Consider the following 21,826-nt stretch of genomic DNA (forward strand, 5'->3'; position numbering starts at 1 on the left):
TTTCAGTCATTTGAATTTCTGCATTTAATTAGTTTAATTTTCAGTCATTTAACGTGTCTAGTTTAGCTGCAGATTTTATTCAGTTAATTAGTTTAGTTTAAATTCTTGTTTAGATGTTTTGACATTTTAAATTGTTTTATAGAAAATCCAAAAAGGAAAGAGTTGAAAATCCAATTCAAACACACTTATTAGTATCCTTGGAAAAATACGACTTGGGACTCCATACTACACCTTAATTTTTAGTCTTGAATTGTTTTGATCTATATCAATTTGATGCACCACGTGACACGTAGAATGGGAGACACCACTCCTCTTTCTCTTTCTTCTTCTTCTTTTTCTCCTTATCTGCAATCAAGGCAATACCTTTCTCTTGCGTGCCCATATTAGCTTGTTCGTGTAGTTGAAATTCACAAAATAATTCATCAAGCTTAACAACAGATAGATCCCTTGATACTTTATATGCATCAACCATAGATGCCCATAAAGTAGTTCGGGGAAAGGCTTGTAACACATACCTTACAAGATCGCGGTTATCGATCTTTTCACCGATTACATGGAGTCCATTTACTATTTCCTTGAATCTCCCATGCATCTCTGTGCCTTCTTGCACATATCTTTCGTCCAGTCTTTTGTAGGGATAGCTTTTCCCTCAATGTCTTTGGGTATCTCGAACCCATCTACAATACTAAACCAATTTTCAATATCATTCATTAAATAATATTCCATTCTACCTTTCCAGTAGGCGAAGTCATTTCCATCGAAGTATGGTGGTCGTGCGGTGCTGTAACCCTCTTGGAATGCCATGAGTTGCTCCGGTTGATTGTTAGATCCTCCGAAACGTAACCGGCTCTGATACCACTTGTTAGGATCGGTTGGTTCGCTAGAGGGGGGGTGAATAGCGTTTTTCGATTTTTCTTGGTTGTTTCTCTGCAAGAGTGTTAGCGGAAGCAAAATATAAAAGAGAAAACAACAAATCAACGCTAACCCGGTTTGTTTACTTGGTATCCACCTCCGCAGAGGTGACTAATCCAAGGATCCACACGCACGCACACACCCGATGCACTATGAATCTTCTCCTTCTCGAAAACCTCGAAGGCGGAGAAACCTTTACAACTCTTTCGATCTCCTCAAATATGATATGAAATAGTGTTTAGGAGGAGAGGAAGAAAGCAAGAATAGAGAACAAACACGTTCTCAAAAGAAGCACAAAGAATGAAAGAATAGCAGAATTCTTGCAAAATCTTGAGTTGTTCTCGCGCAGGCTTCTTTTATAACTCTGCAACATCAGTCGACTGCTGGCAGGGCCAGTCGACTGATGGCTTCAATCGGCAACAAAATCTCGCATTAAAGCGCATTAAATGCTTGCCAATCTTCGCCAACGTTCAAATAGCAGTCGACTGTTCCAAGACCAGTCGACTGGCATCAGTCGACTCACCATACACCAGTCGACTGCCCAGTCGACTCCTGTCTTCCTCTGGCTCGACTGATTTTTCTGTGTGCGTCTGATTTATGAGCAGTCGACTGCTGGCAGGGCCAGTCGACTGGTGAAGCTGAAAAATCACATTTCAGCTTCTCTTGACCTAGACCTCGGCCTTCAAACACCTCCCATAGCCTCATGCCTTCCCTGGATGCTCCATCATCCTTGCACTAGCTTGAGATGCTTCCATCAGCTTCGTCATGTCAAGTCTTTGCCAAGACTACCCACTTGGACTTTTCCTTGCCAAGACTACCCACTTGGACTTTTCCTTGCCAAGACTACCCACTTGGACTTTTCCTTGCCAAGACTTCCCACTTGGACTTTTCTTTGCCAAGACTACCCACTTGGACTTTTCCTTGCCAAGACTCCCACTTGGACTTTTCCTTTGCCAAGACTTCCCACTTGGACTTTTCTTTGCCAAGACTACCCACTTGGACTTTTCTTTGCCAAGACTACGGACTTTCCTGCAAACTTGCATCACACATGTTAGATCACAAGTATTGCCTAACTTTAAACATGGTTTAGCCAAACATTGAAACTCAATGCACTTGGGGCAAAGATTGCACCAACATTACTCCAGTAGTGTAACTTGGCAACAAATGGTAGCAGAAAAGCTCAACATTAGGGCATCAAAACTTGGAAGTTAGTCGGTCGGTCATAAGAGTTTCCGCAATGCTTACCAATAGTCACCACAAGAGCAACTTCCACCCTTGAACTGATGATACCGATTTGTATCTCTCACAAGTATCTCCCTCTCCTCAACCATGGAGATAAATTTTATTGTGGCATGGCAATCTCCGCAGATGCCGAGATTTTTTATCACTCGAAGCGAAGTCCCCGCGGGAGTGTTTACGAGTCCTAATGCCACTGCCAACTTCTCACTATGCCCGCACAGAATGTGCTCTTTGTCTTGCTCCTCGACATCCTGGAAGACGAAGTCGGTGCTCGGGCGATAACCTAATCTCTTCATCTCCACACTGAGCTTCTCCAACTTCTCACTAATGTGGCTCATTTGGGGATGAGACTTGTCCCCAGCTAACAGCATATGCACCTTGTTTCTTATTTCAATCCAACTGCATCCCGGGTTCTTCTTCACGCCCATCACCTTCATCATCTCCCTCACCCTTTCAACTTCTTCGAGCATTCCTTTGGCCGCATAGATGTTTGAAAGCAGCACATAGTTTGCGGCATTCGTAGGCTCCAACTCGAATAGTCTCTTCGCCGCAACCTCTGCCAGTGCAACATTACCATGAACCCTACAAGCACTGAGCAATGCACCCCCACACACAACTGTCTGCTTCATTCTGCATCTTCCTTATCAGCTCATAAGCCTCATCCAACCGCCCTGCGCGACCGAGCAAGCTCACCATGCACGTGTAATGCGCAACGGCAGCATCAATCCCATGCTCGTTGTGCATTTCATCGAACAAGTGATCTCCCTTCTCCGATAGCCCGGCATGGCTACAAGCGGAGAGCACACAGATGAAGGTCACAGTGTCTGGCTTCTGCCTGTGCCTCTTCATCGAAACGAACATCTCGATCGCATCGTTCGCCAACCCGTGCATTGCATACCCTCCGATGATCGCGTTCCAAGAGACGACATTCGTTATCGGCATTACGTCGAACACGACCCGAGCATCGGCCATTCGGCCGCACTTGGCATACATATCGACGAGGGAACTGTCCACGTACACGTCCACAATGATTGGTTTAATAATAAATAAATAAATAAAAAGAAGAGGATAGAAATGTCATTTGAAAGGGAGAAAGAGGAGAGGAAAGGGGGTGCGGTGTCAGGGGGAGAGAAAAGCAATTTGCGTTTAATAACTATCCCGATATATCGGTTTGAGTCGTGCCGTTATATATTTCGTGTCACTTCGTAACAGAGTTATTTCGTCGAACACGTTCGCTTCTGCTAGTGGTATCTCAAAGCGCAATGGCGGAGGGCGCAGATGTGGTGGCGGTAGAGCAGGGAAGGGAAGGCGATCCGTCGGTAGAGATCAGGGAAGAAGAGATTACGTCGATGATGCCGCTTGTGCTACGCTGCAGCTGCTTGATGGCGCGTCCTTGAGCATCCGTGGACCTTCTGGTTCGACAATCCCCAGTCCAAGTCAAAGCAATCTGGCGAATCCACACCTTCTTCACTGTTAAAGACTTCTGCAGGTAAATTTCACCAGCACTTTCAGTTTCCCAGGAAAATTTATGTTTCTTTTGGGCAAACCCTAAAATTTGCATATCCTTTTCTTCCATTGTGAAATTTCTAGTTTTACTATGCCAATCTACAATTACCATAGCATGATGCTGTAGGTGAGTGTGTCGACCAAGTAGAGGATGAGGCTAGGGTTGTGTATAGAAATGAAGAGAAAGGTTGTTGATTGCGTCGATGACGCCGCTTGCGGCTGCGGTGCAGCTGCTTGATGGCGCGTCCTTGAGCATCCGTGGACCTTCTGGTTCGACAATCCCCAGTCCAAGTTGAAGCAATCTGGCGAATCCACACCTTCTTCATTGTTGAAGACTTCTGGAGGTAAATTTCACCAGCACAGTTCCCCAGGAAATTTTATGTTTCTTTTGGGCAAACTCTAAAATTTGCATATCGTTTTGCCATTGTGAAATTTCTAATTTTACTCTGCCAATCTACAATTACCGTAGCAAGATGTTGTAGGTGAGCGTGTCGACCAAGTAGAGGATGAGGCTAGGGTTGTGGATAGAAAGGAAGAGAAAGGTTGTTGATTGCGTCGATGACGCCGCTTGCAGCTGCGCTGCAGCTGCTTGATGGCGCGTCCTTGAGCATCCGTGGACCTTCTAGCCTGACCCCAGTCCAAGTCGAAGCAATCCGGCGAATCCACACCTTCTTCACTGTTGAAGACTTCTGGAGGTAAATTTTATCGGCACTTTCAATTCCAAAGAAAATTTATGTTTCTTTTGGGCAAACCCTAAAATTTGCATATCTTTTTCTGCCATTGTGAAATTTCTAGTTTTACTCTACCAATCTACAATTACCGTAGCATGATGTTGTAGGTGAGTGTCTCAACCAAGTAGAGAATGAGGCTAGGGTTGTGGATAGAAAGGAAGAGAAAGGTTGTTGATTGCCATGGCAAGCCAACATCTTTTTGGTGCCTATCGTGTGGGGTCGTTGGGGTGACAGATTTTACCTTGTGCAGAAGAGTAGTAAAATACAGGAACGATATCTGGATAAATGTAGTTGTGCTTCTCAGTGGAAGCAACTTACAGAAGATGTAGTCGTCAAAGAAATTACATTAGGCATTCGGCTCGGCTATGTCCTGGGTCATTGGTCGACTGGTTGGATCAAAGGATCGACGGGTCAGATCTGATGATTTTGCCAAAATGTATCCAATTTTATACTTAGTAACCCACAAGAGCAAAGGGATTGGGGTTGACCAATCCTTTTGCTTCTCAGAAGTTCCCTCCCTAGGCTTCCACCAATGCTCCAACAAATGTGGACTCGACCTCAAAATCAAGCTCGTGACAATTGCCCTGTTCCTTTGACCTAAAGTAATTTCCAAGCTACATAAAATGCTCAAGGAGAAGTTGCTCTCTTATATATTCATTTGTTAATGCACTTTGTGTTATCTCTTTGTTTTTTTTATCCTGAGCCGTGTTGCTTATAGTGATGCTAGATGGAAGGAGCTTTGTTTCATGTAAACTACCTCGAAATATCATATTTTTGAATGACACGGTGTGCCAATTGTAATGTAAACTACCTCATCCAAATTAAAAATTTTAAAATTTTTAAAATTTTATTTTTTGATAGGCTCATGGATTGATCTGTCTAATCTGCAACTCGTTTTTAGCTAGGTTGGATTAGAGATTGTTTACCCCACCAAACTAGTAGGCTGGCTCATTATGTCTCCTCATTTGATGGATTTTTAGTAGATTGACTTGTCATGTTCCATCATGAATTGGTTTGTTTGACAGTTCTATCTATATTTATTAGATAATAAAAATATATATAATAAAATTTTATTGGTTAATATTTACAAATAATTTATGAATAAAACTATTTAATTAATTATCTGATAATTTTTATTTAAAATTATGTGCGTCGCGCCGGCTGTCGCGATTGCGATCGCCGGTCGAGGGCTATGCCCACGTCACCTCTTATCTCAGCACTGCGGGACTCGGTCCCATCTTGGATGACCCAATGACGACACGGGTTTGCTATTGGGTAGCTGTGAAAGCACGCAGCGTGGCCTTGGCGGTCATCGCAAAGATCCGTGAGCGAGTGAGGCTTCTCGACCGGCTTGCGGTCGGAGTGTGGACGTCCCCATCTTGTTGTCCTCTTCTGTGCTTTCGCCTAGAAAAGTCGGCCCTCGGTGGGGGAGCCCACAGAGAGCGTGATGGAGGCGGTGCTCTGCGACGAGTTGGTGCAGGAGATTCTCCGGCGTCTGTCGCCGTCCGCCGCGCCCTCCGCTTCCCTCGCATCCAAGCGGTGGCTCTCCCTCCTCCGCTCCTCCACCACCTCCCTCTCCCTCGCCGTCCGTACGCGTCTTCCTAATTCACCGTCGCTCTCCTCCATCCTCGCCCACTACCCTTCTGTCTCCGACCTCACCGTTGTCTCCGATCGCGAGGAGGAAGAAGAGGACGCCGACGCCGACGCGCTAGTGTTCGCTATTGCTTCCGCCGCTTGCACCCGCCGCCTCACTCGATTAAGATTCATCCCTGCCGCCCCGGTCTCCCCTTCCGCGCTCCAATCATCCGCCGCCGCCTTCGCCTCCCTCACCTCCCTCCAGATCGCCTCCCTGTTTCCCCTCTCCTTCCGCTGGCTCGCCGCCCTCCCCTTTCTCAAATCTTTCTCCCTCATCCGCTCCCGCGCCAAACGCCCCAGTATCCAAGAACTTCCTGATGATGACGATGACGGTGAAAACTCTATCGTGATGCTGCCGCTTGAGAGTCTGTCGTTGTCCGGGATCTACGCCTCCTATCGCGGCCTCTCCTTGCTGTGGCGCCGCTGCGGCGGTCTTCGCTGGCTGCAGTTGCGAAGAATAATACCCTTAGAAATGAATGTTTAGAGGTAGTTACAAATATTTTTGAATGATAAAGTTCATGAAATGAAGAATAATACCCAAAGCCAAAGTAGTACAAAAACATTCAGAGATGAGTAGCATATGAGCAAAAGCAAAAGTACAAACTTAGAAGTAATAAACGAAACATATAATCAAAGTACAGTCCCATCTATTTCCAGATTTTTAATTCATAGAAAGTTACCAAATGAATAGTTAAAAAGCTTTTTAATATGAAATTATCCATGTTAGTTTCTCGTTTGAACACAAAAACATATTTCATAATTTTCATTTGAGTCCATAGTTTCAGTCCAATACCTTAACAGTAAATCCGAAAAACAAATAGTGAAAACATTTAGATATCACTAATAATTTCCTTCCAATCCATCAGAGTACTTCCTATATGTGTTCTTGAGCACTATGAAACTTTGTTTCTTAGTACCTTATAATGCGAAAGTGCACAACCTCTCAGTAGATCTTATCTTTCTGCAAAATCTGTGTCACATCAATCACCTTATGTTTTTAATAGTTCAATGCTTCAACTCGGTTCTTTTTCTCTGCTAAAGAACTTGAGCCTTATCTATGTGATAACCAAGGGGAATAGAATACTTACTCAAGGGATAGTTCAAAATATTAGGCATTGATTGTGGATAGCATCAATGCATGATGAAATATGAGAAGATATTTTAAGATGGTATTGACAAACTAGAAGGCACCCAACAAGTAAAATTGCTAAAAGTTGAAGATGCAGAGAAAAGATGGAGGCAAAGAAATTAAATTTAGTGTAATGAAAATGATTAAAGATCTAAATGGTACTATTAATATAGGCTTCTTAAGCACTTCAAAGGTGAGATGCAATCCATAGGTCAACCTCAAATAGTTTCCTTAGCAGAATAAATCCGATAATGCATATTATTTGAAATTAAAACTGCTTAAAGTACTCTAATAGTGTTCTCTATAGAAAAAAACTGAAAAAAAAAATACATCTAGGGACTGATATTATGTAAATTTACTCTTAGAAATGAATGTTTAGAGGTAGTTACAAATATTTTTGAATGATAAAGTTCATGAAATGAAGAATAATACCCAAAGCCAAAGTAGTACAAAAACAATCAGAGATGAGTAGCATATGAGCAAAAGCAAAAGTACAAACTTAGAAGTAATAAACGAAACATATAATCAAAGTACAGTCCCATCTATTTCTAGATTTTTAATTCATAGAAAGTTACCAAATGAATAGTTAAAAAGCTTTTTAATATGAAATTATCCAGTGTTAGTTTCTCGTTTGAACACAAAAACATACTTCATAATTTTCATTTGAGTCCATAGTTTCAGTCCAATACCTTAACAGTAAATCCGAAAAACAAATAGTGAAAACATTTAGATATCACTAATAATTTCCTTCCAATCCATCAGAGTACTTTCTATATGTGTTCTTGAGCACTATGAAACTTTGTTTCTTAGTACCTTATAATGCGAAAGTGCACAACCTCTCAGTAGATCTTATCTTTCTGCTAAATCTGTGTCACATCAATCACCTTATGTTTTTTAATAGTTCAATGCTTCAACTCGGTTCTTTTTCTCTGCTAAGGAACTTGAGCCTTATCTATGTGATAACCAAGGGGAATAGAATACTTACTCAAGGGATAGTTCAAAATATTAGGCATTGATTGTTCCTTTTTTCATGGCTACTTCCTAGAGGATTATGATTTTATTCAATAGAATTTTGTTTCGCATATAGTTCTAAAAAATATAAACATATTTTGTGATAGCATGATGAACTCTCACGAGGTCTTCAATGCTTAAACTTCCATTTGATATGCATGCCCCCTCTCTTTCAAAGCTTTTCGATGGCTTTATTTTAGTAACACTTAAGTCAAGAATAATGTACCAATTGTTTGTCTTTTTTAACACAACCATCTTCCTTGTTCTTTAGACCAATCATTATCATTAAATTAACCTCCTTTCTGTCAACATCCTTTATTTCGTAACTATTTGACTTATCAGTCATTTTGTGGTGATATAATTTTCATGAGGAGGCACCTTCACTCACGGAAGAAGGAAGGATTCACTCTAAATGGCCAAGAGAAGGTTCACAAAAGAACAGAGAGACAAGTGAATTTCCACAGTGATTGTGAATTAAATGATAATACCACAGTAGGTTCCGAATAATCTAGCTTGATTAGCATTCATACAATTTAAGTCAATAACATTAAGTTAATCATCTCAATAGCACTAATAAACTGGTTACTCTAGTGTGAAAAATGGTTGGCCTGGCATCGTCAATGGAAGTAAAAATTTCGACCTAGATGGAAACAGACCGATGATGACCAGACAATTTCTACCAAAATCGGATTTTGATGGGCTCGTTCAGTTCTCAATGGCGGAAGAACCTCAATTCTAAAAAAAATACCAACAAGATAGAGATGCTACAGTCGAAGGGAAATGGGAAATCACCTGCCAGATGCGGCGGAGGCGTTTCTTGGCGTTGCTCCTCCGAGTGCCGGTGATTCTGATCCGCTTCCACGGCTTCCCGGCGGAGTTGAACCGCTGTATGATCTCCAGCGCCCGCGTTCCCCATAACGCCCCCATGAATCCACTCATCTCTCCCAATACGCTTCGGCTTTCGCCCTATTGAATGGTATCAGGAAGGTTAGGGTTCTGCATTGGGTTTAATAAGAGAGCTGCTTTTCCACCCCTTTCCTCTCCTCTTTCAAATGACATTTCTATCTTCTTATTAAACCCTTTAATAAGAAGATAGAAATGTCATTTGAAAGAGGAGAGGAAAGGGAGTGGAAAAGCAGCTCTCTTATTAAACTGTGATAATAACTATTTGAAGAAACGGAAGGCTGAAGCAATAAATCTACAAAAAAAATGATCAGAATCATGAGCAAAAAATAAGATTCCACTTTTAATATATCTAAAAATTATCTAAAATAACATAAGAGAAATTTTAAATTGATTAACAAGCAAACAGAAAGGGAGTAGATGCAAGGTCAATTAGCAGAGATCTAATTAGCTTTGTAAAGAAAAGAATTATTTTTTACTTTTTGCAAAATATATGAAACATTAATACATAAGTCTAGAATCCCATCCAAGCAACCAAAATTCAATTCCAAGTAAACACAGCCAAAAAAAAGGCCCGATGGTAAAAATAATTATCATTACAAGGCCTAAATTGAATTTCAGGATTAATCAGAAAGAAACCTAGAAGTAGCGAACAATTGAGAACCGAAAAGAAAAAATATCAATCTTAGGTTCAGTACTTTTCATAAGAAAACTTAGACGAGCAACAAATATTGGTGCCGCTAGCGATAAGGAGTCATCTTCAACCCAAAAGAAACGATTAAAGAACAATAACATCTAGCACTATGCTGTCTGGAAACGGCGTTTAGACTGCCGTCCCCGTTTCCGAAACGTTCGGAAACGTTTCCAGCCGTAGAAACTTACAAGAAACGGCCGATGGAGGCTGTAGCGGCGTCGGGGCTTGGTGAGAAGAGCAGACACGGCGTCGTCGGGGCCGTATGGTGGAGGAAAGGCGAGGAAGGGGAAAAAGAAGAGAAGAGGGGACGGCGCTTCCTGGGTTCGTGAAGGAAGGAGACGCGCGGCTCCTTCTCCCGGCAGCAGCAGGGAGCACGCGGTGATGGCTACGATCTGCGACTGAGCGCGATGGCAAGGCGGCAGAAGATAGAGAGGAGAAGAGGTGAAGGTGGGGTTCGGCTTCGCGTTGGCAGCCCCTCCGGTCGGCGTCGACGGCGAGAAGCAGAGACAAAAGGGACTGCGTCGGCGTCGACGGCGAGAAACAGAGACAAAAGGGGCTGCGGCGCAATTGGGAACGAAAATCGCGATTGGGAAACCGGTAGGGCATGTAGCTTCTTTAATAATATTTCTTAACGGTTCCTAATGAGTTTGGATTTATACCATTAAGCCATTAATCCAAAAATCCTCATCCACTAACTAATTAATCCATTAAACCTCCTAACACTAAATGAATTAGAATTTAATTAATTAAACCTCATCCACATTAGATTTATTTAATTAATTTCTTTTAAATTAAAGTTAAGGCTATTTAACTAGGTATTCGACGTTTCAAAAAATCGGAAACGTCGTTTTCCATTTCCGTTTATGCGTTTCCCTCCCGTCCAAGTTTCCGGACAACATAGATCTAGCACAGGGGACAAAGTTCCCTAAAAATGATCAGTAAACAAACCGCAAGAAGAACGCAAATCGAGAAAGAAAACGGATGACCACTGATCCGAAAATTTTAAACTCAAATCCCATCGAAATCCTCAAATTTAAGCAAGAAAGAACCTTTCTACAGGAAAATTGAAGAGAAGCAAAAAAATAAAAACGCTAAATGGAAACAATTATGCCAAAACGGAGCTAGAATTTCAGACCCGAAACTGACAAAGAGCTCGTCAGAAAGCAACTCGAGTAACAAACACGACAGAGGTCGAACTAACCAACAGAACCCAACTCCAGAAACAAAGAACAAACAGCGCTAGCCAGAACGCTCAGACAAATTGGTGCACAGAAAGAGAGAGAGAGAGAGAGAAGTACTCACTTGGAAGGTAAAATTCGGGCTGGAAATTGACCTAATCCGCCGGAATAGTGATATGAGATCAAGAGAAGGGGCGAATTGTCATATAAGCTCCGTCCGGAAAAGGGATGCGACACGATTTTCCCAAAATAACCCTTCTAAAAAAAATAAAGGGTCTTTCTTCTAAAAACCCCCATGTATTTCCTATTTTCACAGCGGAGAGGTCCTATAAAAAGAAGAGTTTGGTAGATTGTCTCATTAAATGATCAAAAAATAGTTTAATCTCTTAAACTAGTTTTTTCATAAAATTAAACGATAAATGCAGATGATTAAGGGAGATAGAAAAATTAGGAAAGGTTTAAAGGAAGATGGATTTAATGAATGTTAGACTTCTTTTCCTTGAACTAGAAAAAGAAGACTTCAGTTCCTCTCTCTCCTTTAATTTATTATCTATTCAAATTTTTTTCTCTCTCTCTTAATTTCTACTTCAGTTCCTTAATTTGTAAAATTATTATTATTATTCTCTTAGTTTGTTTTATTGTCAATGGCCTACTAAGAAAGAGCAATAGACAAGTAGTTCATGCCAAAATGATAGAAGAACTACTGTTTTAACGTCAGAATCATTTGACAATGCGATCTTCTCTCATGTTTAAGTCATTACGATGTTATAGAAGAGAATAGAATTAAATTAGGAATAGAATGTATTTGATATCCAAACCCTAAAGCCTGAGGTTGTTAGGCCTTGTAGATGGTGAGTTGTGGAGATGTGAATTGTAGGAAGCTCATATCTAGTATAGATCCTGATGGTATCTGGGGTTATTCTCGAGTGTTTGACTTCATTGCTCGAGCATTTCTGACCAATCAATTTCCTTCCTCCAACACTCAGTCTTCGTTTAGTGGCATCCCACTTGGATCCAAGATACAGTTTCCTTCCTCGAGTACTTAGCCTTTGTCCAGTGGCGTTCCACTTAGACCTGAGATAGATGTCCTGAGCCTGTGCTTTTGAGCATTCAACGTTCTACCAGCAACGTCCCACTCGGATCTGGGTAAACACTTGGGGATTGCATTCCCAAGCACTCGATGTTTGACCGATAATGCCCCACTCGGACTTGGGACAGATGCTCAAGGCCTACGCTCCTGAGCACTCGAGGTTCGACCAACAACGCCCCACTCGGACTTGAGACAGATGCTTGAAGCTTGCACTCCCAAACACTTGGCGTTCAACCAACAATGTTCTACTCAGACACTAGATAGATGCTCAGGGCATGTGCTCCTGAGCACTCCATGTCCGACCAGCAACATTCCATTCAGACTTGGGGAAGATGCTCGAGGCTTGCGCTCCCGAGCACTCGACGTTCGACGAGCAACGCCTCATTTGGACTCGGGACATATGCTCTAACCCTACTCTCCCGAGCACTTGACGTTCGACTAGCAAACACCCACCCTAGCGAAGCAACTAGCACACAAGGTGACACTTGATCAATGACCCAACTTCGTTAGAAGTACGATTCAACGATTGTCACCCATGGTGCCCTAACTGCCCCCTAAACTGACAACTGGCAGACATGTATCATCCTATGTGAAGATTCTCAAGGTACGGCCAACGGTTGTTGCTTCTTGATGCCCTAACCGCCCCTCAAGCGAACACATGTCATCCTACGTGAAGATTCTCAAAGGTACAGTTCAACAACTGTCGCCCCTTGGTGCCCTAACTGCTCCTTAGGCGGATAGCCAGTGGGTATGTGGTGTCCTACAAGGAGATTCTGTTAAATCATGTTAGGGGAGTGGTTCAATGTCCCTTGACCCTTTTGTGCCCTAACAACCTCTCAGATGGACAGTTGGTGGGCATGTGATTTCGTACATACAAATTTTCTTCTATAGGCTATATAATGATCAACAGAGGTAAATGAAAAAATAATTTTCTTCTTGCATGCGGAGACAACTCTTCTCTCCTAGGCACTCACTCTCTCTTGCATCTCTGCGAGTTCCCTTTCTTGACTTAGTGTTGACTTGATCGTCGAAGAGGTCATGCTGACACCATCGACCTGTTGATGTGCTTTACTTCATAGGCGATCGAATCTTAACTAGCTAGGAGATGGTCATAGCTTCAACTTTGAAAACATCGGGAGAGGAGGAGCCGACCGAGTGAAGAAGGACACTATCAAATCCATAATGCCAAAGTAGGGAGAGCTCAAGAGATCATAATTGAACCATGAGTCAAGTAGGGAGCCCAAGAGATCGAGCTCGAGATAGAGATCTCAAAGCATAAAAGGAGGGAGGTCGGATAGCTCGGAGTGCTGACCTTAGTTGAAGAAGTCGGTTATCCATATGAGGAGATTGATCTTCTGATTACGGTCTCTCTGTATGCATTGGTAAGAGTGTAGGACTGGAATAGAGTCATAAGTATCTTATATATCAGTCAATTAATATTTTAGAATGTGTAGCTTTTGCATAAAACTATTCAGAAAATGATTTACCTTTTAGCATGCTTCCACCATATTGTTCAACTCCCTTCCTTCCATAGCTAAAATTTAGTTCTAATACACCAATTTAATCTATCTTTATCGCAATAATAACGACACGTAAGTAACTACGTTTTATCAATAAATATAGTGGCCAAACAAGGAGTCAAAGTCCATGCGTCATCTCTCCGAATCTTCGACGGTCACAACAAAAATCTCTATATTTTAAACTGATGCCTTCCCTTCGTATTCTTATCTCCTTCGGACATTAGTACGACCACTTGCCATGCCAGACACTATCCCTTCCTGTTAGTGAGCCATCCATCATCACCATACCGATTAATGGCTGCCGACGCCGACGCCGACGCCGCCTTGAATGTATAGCAGTGAAGAAGCTATCGAAAAATGCAGGCACCGGTCAATTTGATTGATCCCTGGCCTGCTGTTTTCAATGGAGCCATGCCATGCAGGCACGTGGTGATGTTGTCGGTTGCCTGCCATTGGATTTCCTTTCTGGTTGATGTGGATGCTGGCACGCAGCCAGAGTTTACGCATTGCTTGGATGGATGAGGAAATTAAGTGTTAGGCTTGTTTGAGTCGACATGATGCGATGCGTCTCTGCTACTCATCGCCACGGCTCCCCAAGTCATGAGGTGAGCAATTTCTTGCGCATTGGCACCAGCATTTATGAGAACCTTACCTTTGTCTTGTTCGGACAACTTGAGGGAAAATTAGCCCAATTGATTTCAACAGGGAAACTAACTTCAAGAATTAAACATCTTTTATGAACATAGCCAGACCCAGAACACTGAAGACGATGATGGTAACTAATTAATCTAGCGTAGAAATATACAAGTAAACCGAAGAACAAACATCTCTGTAAAAAATGACTCTGCGATAGTGTCCGAGAAAAGAAAAATCAGAGATAAAATTATCCTCCATTCATTGTTCATTGAGTCGTTACGCTTTTGGCGAGATTCCTTGGCTGGTCAACATCGAAGCCTCGCAGCACTGTTAGATGGTATGCTAGCAACTGAAACATGAAATTGTAAGAACATGTTTATACAATAGGGATAAAGACAGTAGTATCACTTGATGCGATTGGATAGCATATCATCTTCTAATGCAAGCATAATAATATCAAAACCCAGCAAAATGTTCAACGTTTCTAAATCCCCAACAAAAGGAACAATGTATCATCTTGTTTCCACATGAATGGTCAATCACTAGTGCTAATTTAACTTTAATTCTTGTTTCATTAGCAAAAAAATCTCCATCCAGCATCGCAAAATCAAATGTAAAGAAATGGACCTAACTAAAGCAATGGTAATTTATATTACTAGCAGTGAATGATTCAGATCAAAAGGAAACAAGTTAAGAGTTATAAGCAATGGACTTATTACCTGCAATGGAATTATGTTAATAACCGGTTGTAAGCAGTCAGCAACTCGAGGTACTTCAATGACTTTGCAAGATTCCACAGGTCTTACAGACGATGCATCTCCCTCTGAGCACATAATTATCAGACGCCCTTTACGTGCATGAAGTTGTTGAATTGCTGACTGTTGCTTACTGATAGCAAGTAACAGACCAATTAGGAAATAGGCCTTTTCTAAGCATTATAACAAAAAATGGCAAACATACAAACCTGAAGCAAGCATCTCGTGTGGCAATGACAATGATGGGAAGTGTTTCATCCACTAAAGCCAGTGGACCATGTTTCATTTCACCAGCAAGCATGCCCTCACTATGCGTGAGTGCAACTTCTTTCACTTTTAAAGCACCCTCCAAAGCAGTCGCATAGTTGTATCCTCTTCCAAACACAAGGAGAGACTGTGTATCTATCAGAGACTCGGCAAGATCCCTCATTTCACCATCAAGTTTCAGAACCTCTGAAACTTTGTCTGCGAGAAGACGAGAAAAGAAAAGGTGAGTATTCTTCTGAACATCTTCCATAATCCTGTACAGAATGCCATGCAGGATAGAACATACTTGGTAGGTTTGAAAGATCATCTACTATAGATTGTCTTCTTGCTTGAGTTGATATCCTGTCAGCTCCAATAGCCAGTGCCATCATAGCCATGGCAACTATCTGACTTGTGTATGCCTGACAGAAAGAAAACATCAAGAACACAAAATATGCCACATTGGTGAAGGAAAATAAAATTGCTCACTCACACCTTTGTACTAGCAACACCAATCTCACATCCTGCATTGATATGAATACCGCAATGTGTTTTTCTAGCTATTGTACTACCAACAGTATTTGTTACACCGACACATAATGCCCCATTTGCCAATGCATACTCAAGAGCTAGGAGGGTATCAGCAGTTTCCCCAGACTGACTGACAAATACTGCTGTATCTTCCCTATATATTGGGCCTTGTCTGTCCTGTAAATCACTTGCCAGCTCCATGGTAACAGGGATACCTTTGAAATCAGAGAGACAATGACTATTTACCTTGTAGTCAAAAACAATGAAAACCAAGATTTACCAGACAATTCTTCAAATAACGATCTTGCAGCTAAAGCTGCATTATAACTTGTACCGCAACCAATGAAGATGATCCTTCTGCTGTGTCTGATTGTTTTCAGATGTTCCTTCAGTCCACCCAAAACAACACTATTATCTTTAAGTCTTCCCCTCATTGTAGTAGTTAAAGAATGTGGTTGCTCATATATTTCTTTCTGCATGAAGTGATCATAATTTCCTTTCTTTATTTGCTCAACTTCCATCTCAAGCACAGATAATGCTCGTTGTACAGATGCAGGCTTCTCTCTTCCATAATCAAACTTCAGTATTGATACACAACCATCCTGTAACAAAAAAACATTGGTACAATTACTCCACTAATTCAAATAACATTAAAGCATACACGCTATCATCAACTCAAATGAATTTACTGCTCTCAGTTTTGAAATGGAAGAGTACAAGGTATCACGTAGTAGATGTTGTATAGCCAAGCATACGTGCGGTTAATGATATAACACAAAAATAAAAACTAAAAACAATAATCTATATCTCCATGACACCAGTCACACAAATCTTAACCTGCCACTGAGTTAGCAAAGAAAAAAAAACTACAATTTTGTTTTTGATATTGGTTATATGGACCTTTTGTTCACTACAAAAAAAAACCATCATGAAAACAATCATTCTCTTCACATAAAGCAAACATAAACCATATTGCTTCGCATGAACATCTCTCTTACTGATGTTCTCACTGCAATTCTTGTTTTATTCCTCATGGCATTACATACACTATTGTCTTTTTCTTTTGATGCTAATACTTGGTATTTTCACATTGGTCATTGAATCTATGCGTCTTCAAACAAGTAGCATATCCAAAAGAGTTAATCAAGTGAGCATCAGCTCCTTCAACCAGCAAGGCAACGCCTAGATCTAGTTCATGAAGCTAGTGAATGATCGACCAAGGCTAATGTGTGATCAGTTTAAGGGATATCACAACCTTTACTTTGGGGCATCTGAAAGATTCTAAATTTGGGGAACTGACCAAAGTTTATCAAACAGTGTGGTTTGTCAATATCAAAGGTCATTTGGAAGACTCCTTGCAAGATTTTCTATTCTTTAGCCTAACCAAGACATTGAATTAACCCAGTTGTAGCAGGAGTAGTCCCACTTGTAAAGACTTGGGACACCACCCCTTTGTCAAAGACCCTACCTAAGCAGAGATGGCAGAAGGAGCTAGATTTTAATTGTAATGTGCCTTCTAACTTTAAAAAAAATTCCTGAAGCAATTGAAAATAACAAGCTAGAAGATGCTGGAACAAAGTGGAAATGAGATGTTTTTAATCCCTTCTTCCATCCTACAGAACAAGAACCCTTCCATGATAGGGTTGACGTCAAGTGGCTATGGGGGAATCATATGCATGGGAACAATGTCAATTGAAATTTCAATTCAGTTAATTAAAATTGAATGTGCGTCTTCAATTCATTTGACTTCCTCTTCATCTACTGCCTCTTTTTGTATCTGTTTCTTCTTCTACATCCTCTTCTTTATCTCTTCAACATAAGTTTGCAGTCAACCCAACCCTCTTTATCAAACCAAGATCCCTTCTTGGGTCCTCCAGCAAGTTGTCACCCGTAGATGTGATCCCAAAACCAGGAACCTAGCACATAGCCTTTTAGGTATAGTTTGTATGTGAGCATTTTAGCTGTCAGAAAGAGTGTAGATGCTTTTCACTGAAGTACAACATACATTTGTTTCAGCAAACAATAACTAGATACAGATTATTCACCATATAGTATTTAGACCTACACCTTGTTTTTCAGACAGTGTGTACCCTATCCTTGAGGCTCTTGCAATACCTACTTACTCCTACCAACTGCTGAAAAACCTCTCGGGCATTCGTTGAATTTCCCTAAGCAGTTTTGCTTATCTTAAATATGGTTCTATATAATCTTCTTATTCTTCAAAGCTCAAAGGAAATTCAATTTAACATAAATTGATTGTGCTCAAAATAATCAACGATAGTTTCTAGAGCTCAATATCTGGATATGTGTAACTGACTCATAAGGATGAGGGATAAGCAATTTGTTGCTCTTATTATTTGGATTTACAATTTTAAAACAAGGTGAATAAAACTGTACAACCTCCATAACCTTTGTCACATTTTGATATGGCTTCTCCCCACTTATTTTGTTTTTTGTTATCAGGTTTTTTTGCATTGATTCTCAAGAATGTTACAGGAGCTTTTTCTTGCCTCAAGCTATGACAAAGAAAAAAAAAACAACACTCTCAACTAGCATTTTACAGATCGTAAGGAAAAGCATCTATTAGCTGTCAGTTGTTTGTGAATGACCTTTAGAAATTACTTTTCAGTTGTCATACATATCATTTCAATATGTTATCTCATACTATAGATATCAATATGCCTATGTAGTACTTACTGTGAATAATATTGTCTATTTAGTTTTCTGCTCAGTTATCATTACTCTTCATCCGTGACTCTTCTATCTGTAAGACGCACTCAACAACAAGTAGAGTTCAAATGAATTAGATTGAATTGACATATTTAGCTTAAAAACAGTTGATATACATTGACCTCATCATCCTAGTTAAAAATAAAGACCAATAATGATTTATATTATTATCATGAATGTCAATATTAATTTAAATTTAACAGATGACACATTTAACATGATGGAAGAGTCTTATGTGTCTATGTATGGAAATATACATGAATGATTTGGTTGAAAATACACAAAAATAGAGATTGAGATGTGTGATTAATTTTGTTGAAGACCCACATCATGTAGCCCATGATTAAACCACATTAGAGCACTTCAAACTGAAGGAAGCAATTTCTGTTTTATTTCCTTTAAACGTAACATTTATATGCTTCAAGAACATCAATAAGAAATGATTTACGGAATTCTCAAAAAAGAAAAAAACAACATCAGACTTAAGATGATAACCAATTCACTGGAAAGAAAGTGTAAGCATTGCTAAAAACAAGCAAGACAGCATTAAAAATGCAAATACAAAAGAGTTATAAAGTTAAAGTCAAACAAGAATAAAAACAAACAAATAGGAAAATGGGAGGCATTACCTTTATGTGTACAACCTCATTATCTTCAATAGCCAAGTAATTTTTTGTGTGTTCTACAATGGCACACAAGTCACTAGAGAAAAAAAGTTCTTTGGGCTTCTCATCTTTTGTGAGATCTTTTACATCGTGAAACAACTTTCCTCTAACTTTATCGTCAGCCAATTCCTAAAACAAATGCATTTCCATTAACATGAAGGGTTGTGTTCTAAAATGGAAAATATAGGGGAAAAGTACAGAGCGATAAAATAGTATGAAGGTGACAGCAATGGAGCAAAGTTGTCATTAACATGAAATGCGGCATATGCTTGTATTGAGAAATACTAACAACACATGTTTGATCTCCCCAGTTCTCGTAGGCTGCAGCTAAAGTCTAGAGATTTACAACTTCTGTGCCCAAATCTTCAAGAACCCAGTTCTTGAATGATGATATGGCAAGCATCTAATACAATCCAAACAAATTCATTTAATACAGGTTTGAGACATCATCACCAAAACAAACTCTGCATCCACTAGATTTGCTGGTCCTGTATTCTGATGTGAGTTATTTAAGCATCATTAACACATTGGGTCTTTATTCTGTGTTCTTGAAGCATCATTTGCACATTGAGTATTTATTTACTTATAAATGATCAACTCACCTTTCCCATAGATTGTCAACTTAAAGTCAGGATGATTAACACCATGCCTATAAACTTTTAACAAACTCCTACCAGCAGCTTCCTAGAGGAATGCGATCAGAAATACAAAGAATGCATTCTCTCCTTGTTAGTATAATGCACTGGTGACTGTCTTGCATCCTTATTCTTTATCAACTTGAAAGCAATACAAAACAACAATAAACAGAATTGAATATGGTATAAAGTCATCCTTGAATTCATAAAACCACAACTTAAAGAGCAAAGAGAACACTGAAGTCATACTTTCACACCCAAGATCAAAGTGCTACCACGCATGCAAGCAATCAACTCATTTGGATAGTGTGCACTTTTAAATATAAGTGCAAATGCTCCTTCGAGTTGTCTCATGACTTTTGTAACAACTTGACTAAATGTGACAGTTTGTTCACCTGAAACAAAACCATCAGAAGAAACATGTGAAAGATTCTCGATGGAATTTGTTAATATGATTGACATTAATTTTATGGAAGAAACCCATATATGGAACTCCTACATATATATCTAATGACAAAATCTATTGTGCTGAAAAAAAACATAATAACCCACTAAATATTAACTCTAATAATTGACATATTTGTTTAAGATATACTAAGGGTTTAATGCAGTGTTGTTTCAAAGACACGGTAGCAAGTATGATGCTCTGATACAAACATCAATTGTGGATTTAGTGAGAAAGAGAACCAATTTTGAGATTACTATTATACTGCTTCCATCATTGCCTATCACATAGAATAGAACGTGCATATCCTTCATTATCTAGTTATCCACTGAACCCAATCATTGATTGAAAACTCTTGTTTACAATTCACCATCTGTGGAAAAGAATGCAAATTTAACTAAAATTTGGTGGTATCCATCCAATTAATGATACAATATAAAGGGTAACCCGATGCACGAAGCTCCCCACTAGTGTGGTATCCTAGAGAATGATTGGACCATATTGGATCTATTGTATGCTGTCTTACTTAGCATTTTGCAAGAGGTTGTTTCTATGACTCAAACCCGTAACCTCAAGGTCACATGACAACAACTTTACCGTTACACCAAGGCCCCCCTTCCAATTAATAAGACAATATAAGAAACATAGATTAATTAAATATGTATAAATATGAACATTAGATGCCACTTCTGTTTTGTATCTACCAGGATGAATTAATATGACCTCTCGGTGCTCTAGAGCATAAAGCAGAACAAATCAGGTAACCTTGTAGATCAAAAAGAACACATTCAATTACATTACAACATCATACTAGTAACTAGGTCAAGGTCATCACACCTTAAAAGATCAATGATCAAAAGCTATTATTGTTGCTATACCACACCTTAAATTAAAAAATAATATATACACATATCAAAATTAAAAAACTATCCTCCAAGGCAATTGCAATGCAACATATTACTTGCTAATCAAAAGATTAGAGGAAAAAATAGACCAATGAAGAGGTTACAAAAAATTGCATCATATCCTCTAACCACAATGGCTTGCTACAATCTCATTATTGACAATGTAGCAACACTTTATGATGTAAACCAGTGGTTCAAACATGAATCTTTAGAAACCCATACTTTATTATGCCATAACAGATGCGATGGGGAAAGATATCCTGTCAGAGCATCACAGAGGACCAAAGAGTCTGTCTAGCTATCAATTTATGAATGACACTGCATTGTCAAGCTATCATAATAATTAGATATATTTAATGAATAAACTGAACTATTTGGACTCTGTTTCTGATTTTAATTAATAACACATCCCTATTTTTCTGTATTGAATTTAATGAGCAAGATAAGACGGCTCATGGAGGAAATAAAGAAAAGTCACAGACCAATTTAAATATCAACATGAATGAAAAACAAGTAGGATCAAGCACTGAGATTTAAGTGATTGAATAAAACGACAATGAGATTAATTGTGCCTCTTTTCCAACTCAAATGTGAAAAAAAAAAACAAAATGCTTATAAAGACACTTACCTCATCCATTGCCCTTTAAAGTAACTTGCCAAAAAACATGGAATAAACAAGGACTAAAGACAAAAAAATTCAGATAAGATAATTAAAATCACTCGTATAAAT

At 39.7% G+C, this 21,826-nt stretch overlaps 3 protein-coding genes across 4 annotated transcripts; 1 reads left to right on the forward strand and 2 right to left on the reverse strand.

Moving 5' to 3' along the window:
* Positions 1 to 2,066: 2,066 nt before the first annotated feature.
* On the reverse strand, positions 2,067 to 3,180 carry LOC141817754 (pentatricopeptide repeat-containing protein At1g20230-like; the record flags this gene model as incomplete). Its single annotated transcript, XM_074705382.1, is given in 2 exon segments — positions 2,067 to 2,756; positions 2,758 to 3,180. Coding segments are annotated over 2 exon segments (1,026 nt in total), but the record flags the coding sequence as incomplete, so codon positions are not given.
* Positions 3,181 to 5,835: 2,655 nt separating this feature from the next.
* Positions 5,836 to 6,507, forward strand: LOC141817755 (uncharacterized). The gene has a single exon (XM_074705383.1). It carries the CDS (start codon positions 5,836 to 5,838, stop codon positions 6,505 to 6,507), a length of 672 nt encoding a protein of 223 aa, XP_074561484.1.
* Positions 6,508 to 14,303: 7,796 nt separating this feature from the next.
* Positions 14,304 to 20,137, reverse strand: LOC141817758 (glutamine--fructose-6-phosphate aminotransferase [isomerizing] 1-like). 2 transcript variants are annotated; one of them, XM_074705385.1, is made up of 8 exons: positions 19,996 to 20,137; positions 19,076 to 19,240; positions 16,051 to 16,318; positions 15,681 to 15,931; positions 15,493 to 15,607; positions 15,149 to 15,404; positions 14,904 to 15,072; positions 14,304 to 14,533 (listed from the first exon to the last, which is right to left on the reverse strand). In XM_074705385.1, the coding sequence occupies exons 1-8, from the start codon at positions 20,098 to 20,100 to the stop codon at positions 14,450 to 14,452; spliced, it is 1,413 nt and encodes a 470-aa protein (XP_074561486.1). In that variant the 5' UTR covers positions 20,101 to 20,137; the 3' UTR covers positions 14,304 to 14,449. The 2 variants fall into 2 exon arrangements, with proteins under 2 accessions (XP_074561486.1, XP_074561485.1); XM_074705384.1 differs by having other exon boundaries at positions 15,997 to 16,318.
* Between the last annotated feature and the right edge of the window lie 1,689 nt (positions 20,138 to 21,826).

This window comes from Curcuma longa, unplaced genomic scaffold (assembly GCF_044706935.1).
Source record: "Curcuma longa cultivar G26 ecotype Majalengka, Jawa Barat unplaced genomic scaffold, ITB_CL_G26_1.1 contig_21781, whole genome shotgun sequence".
NCBI classification, from domain to species: Eukaryota; Viridiplantae; Streptophyta; class Magnoliopsida; order Zingiberales; family Zingiberaceae; genus Curcuma; species Curcuma longa.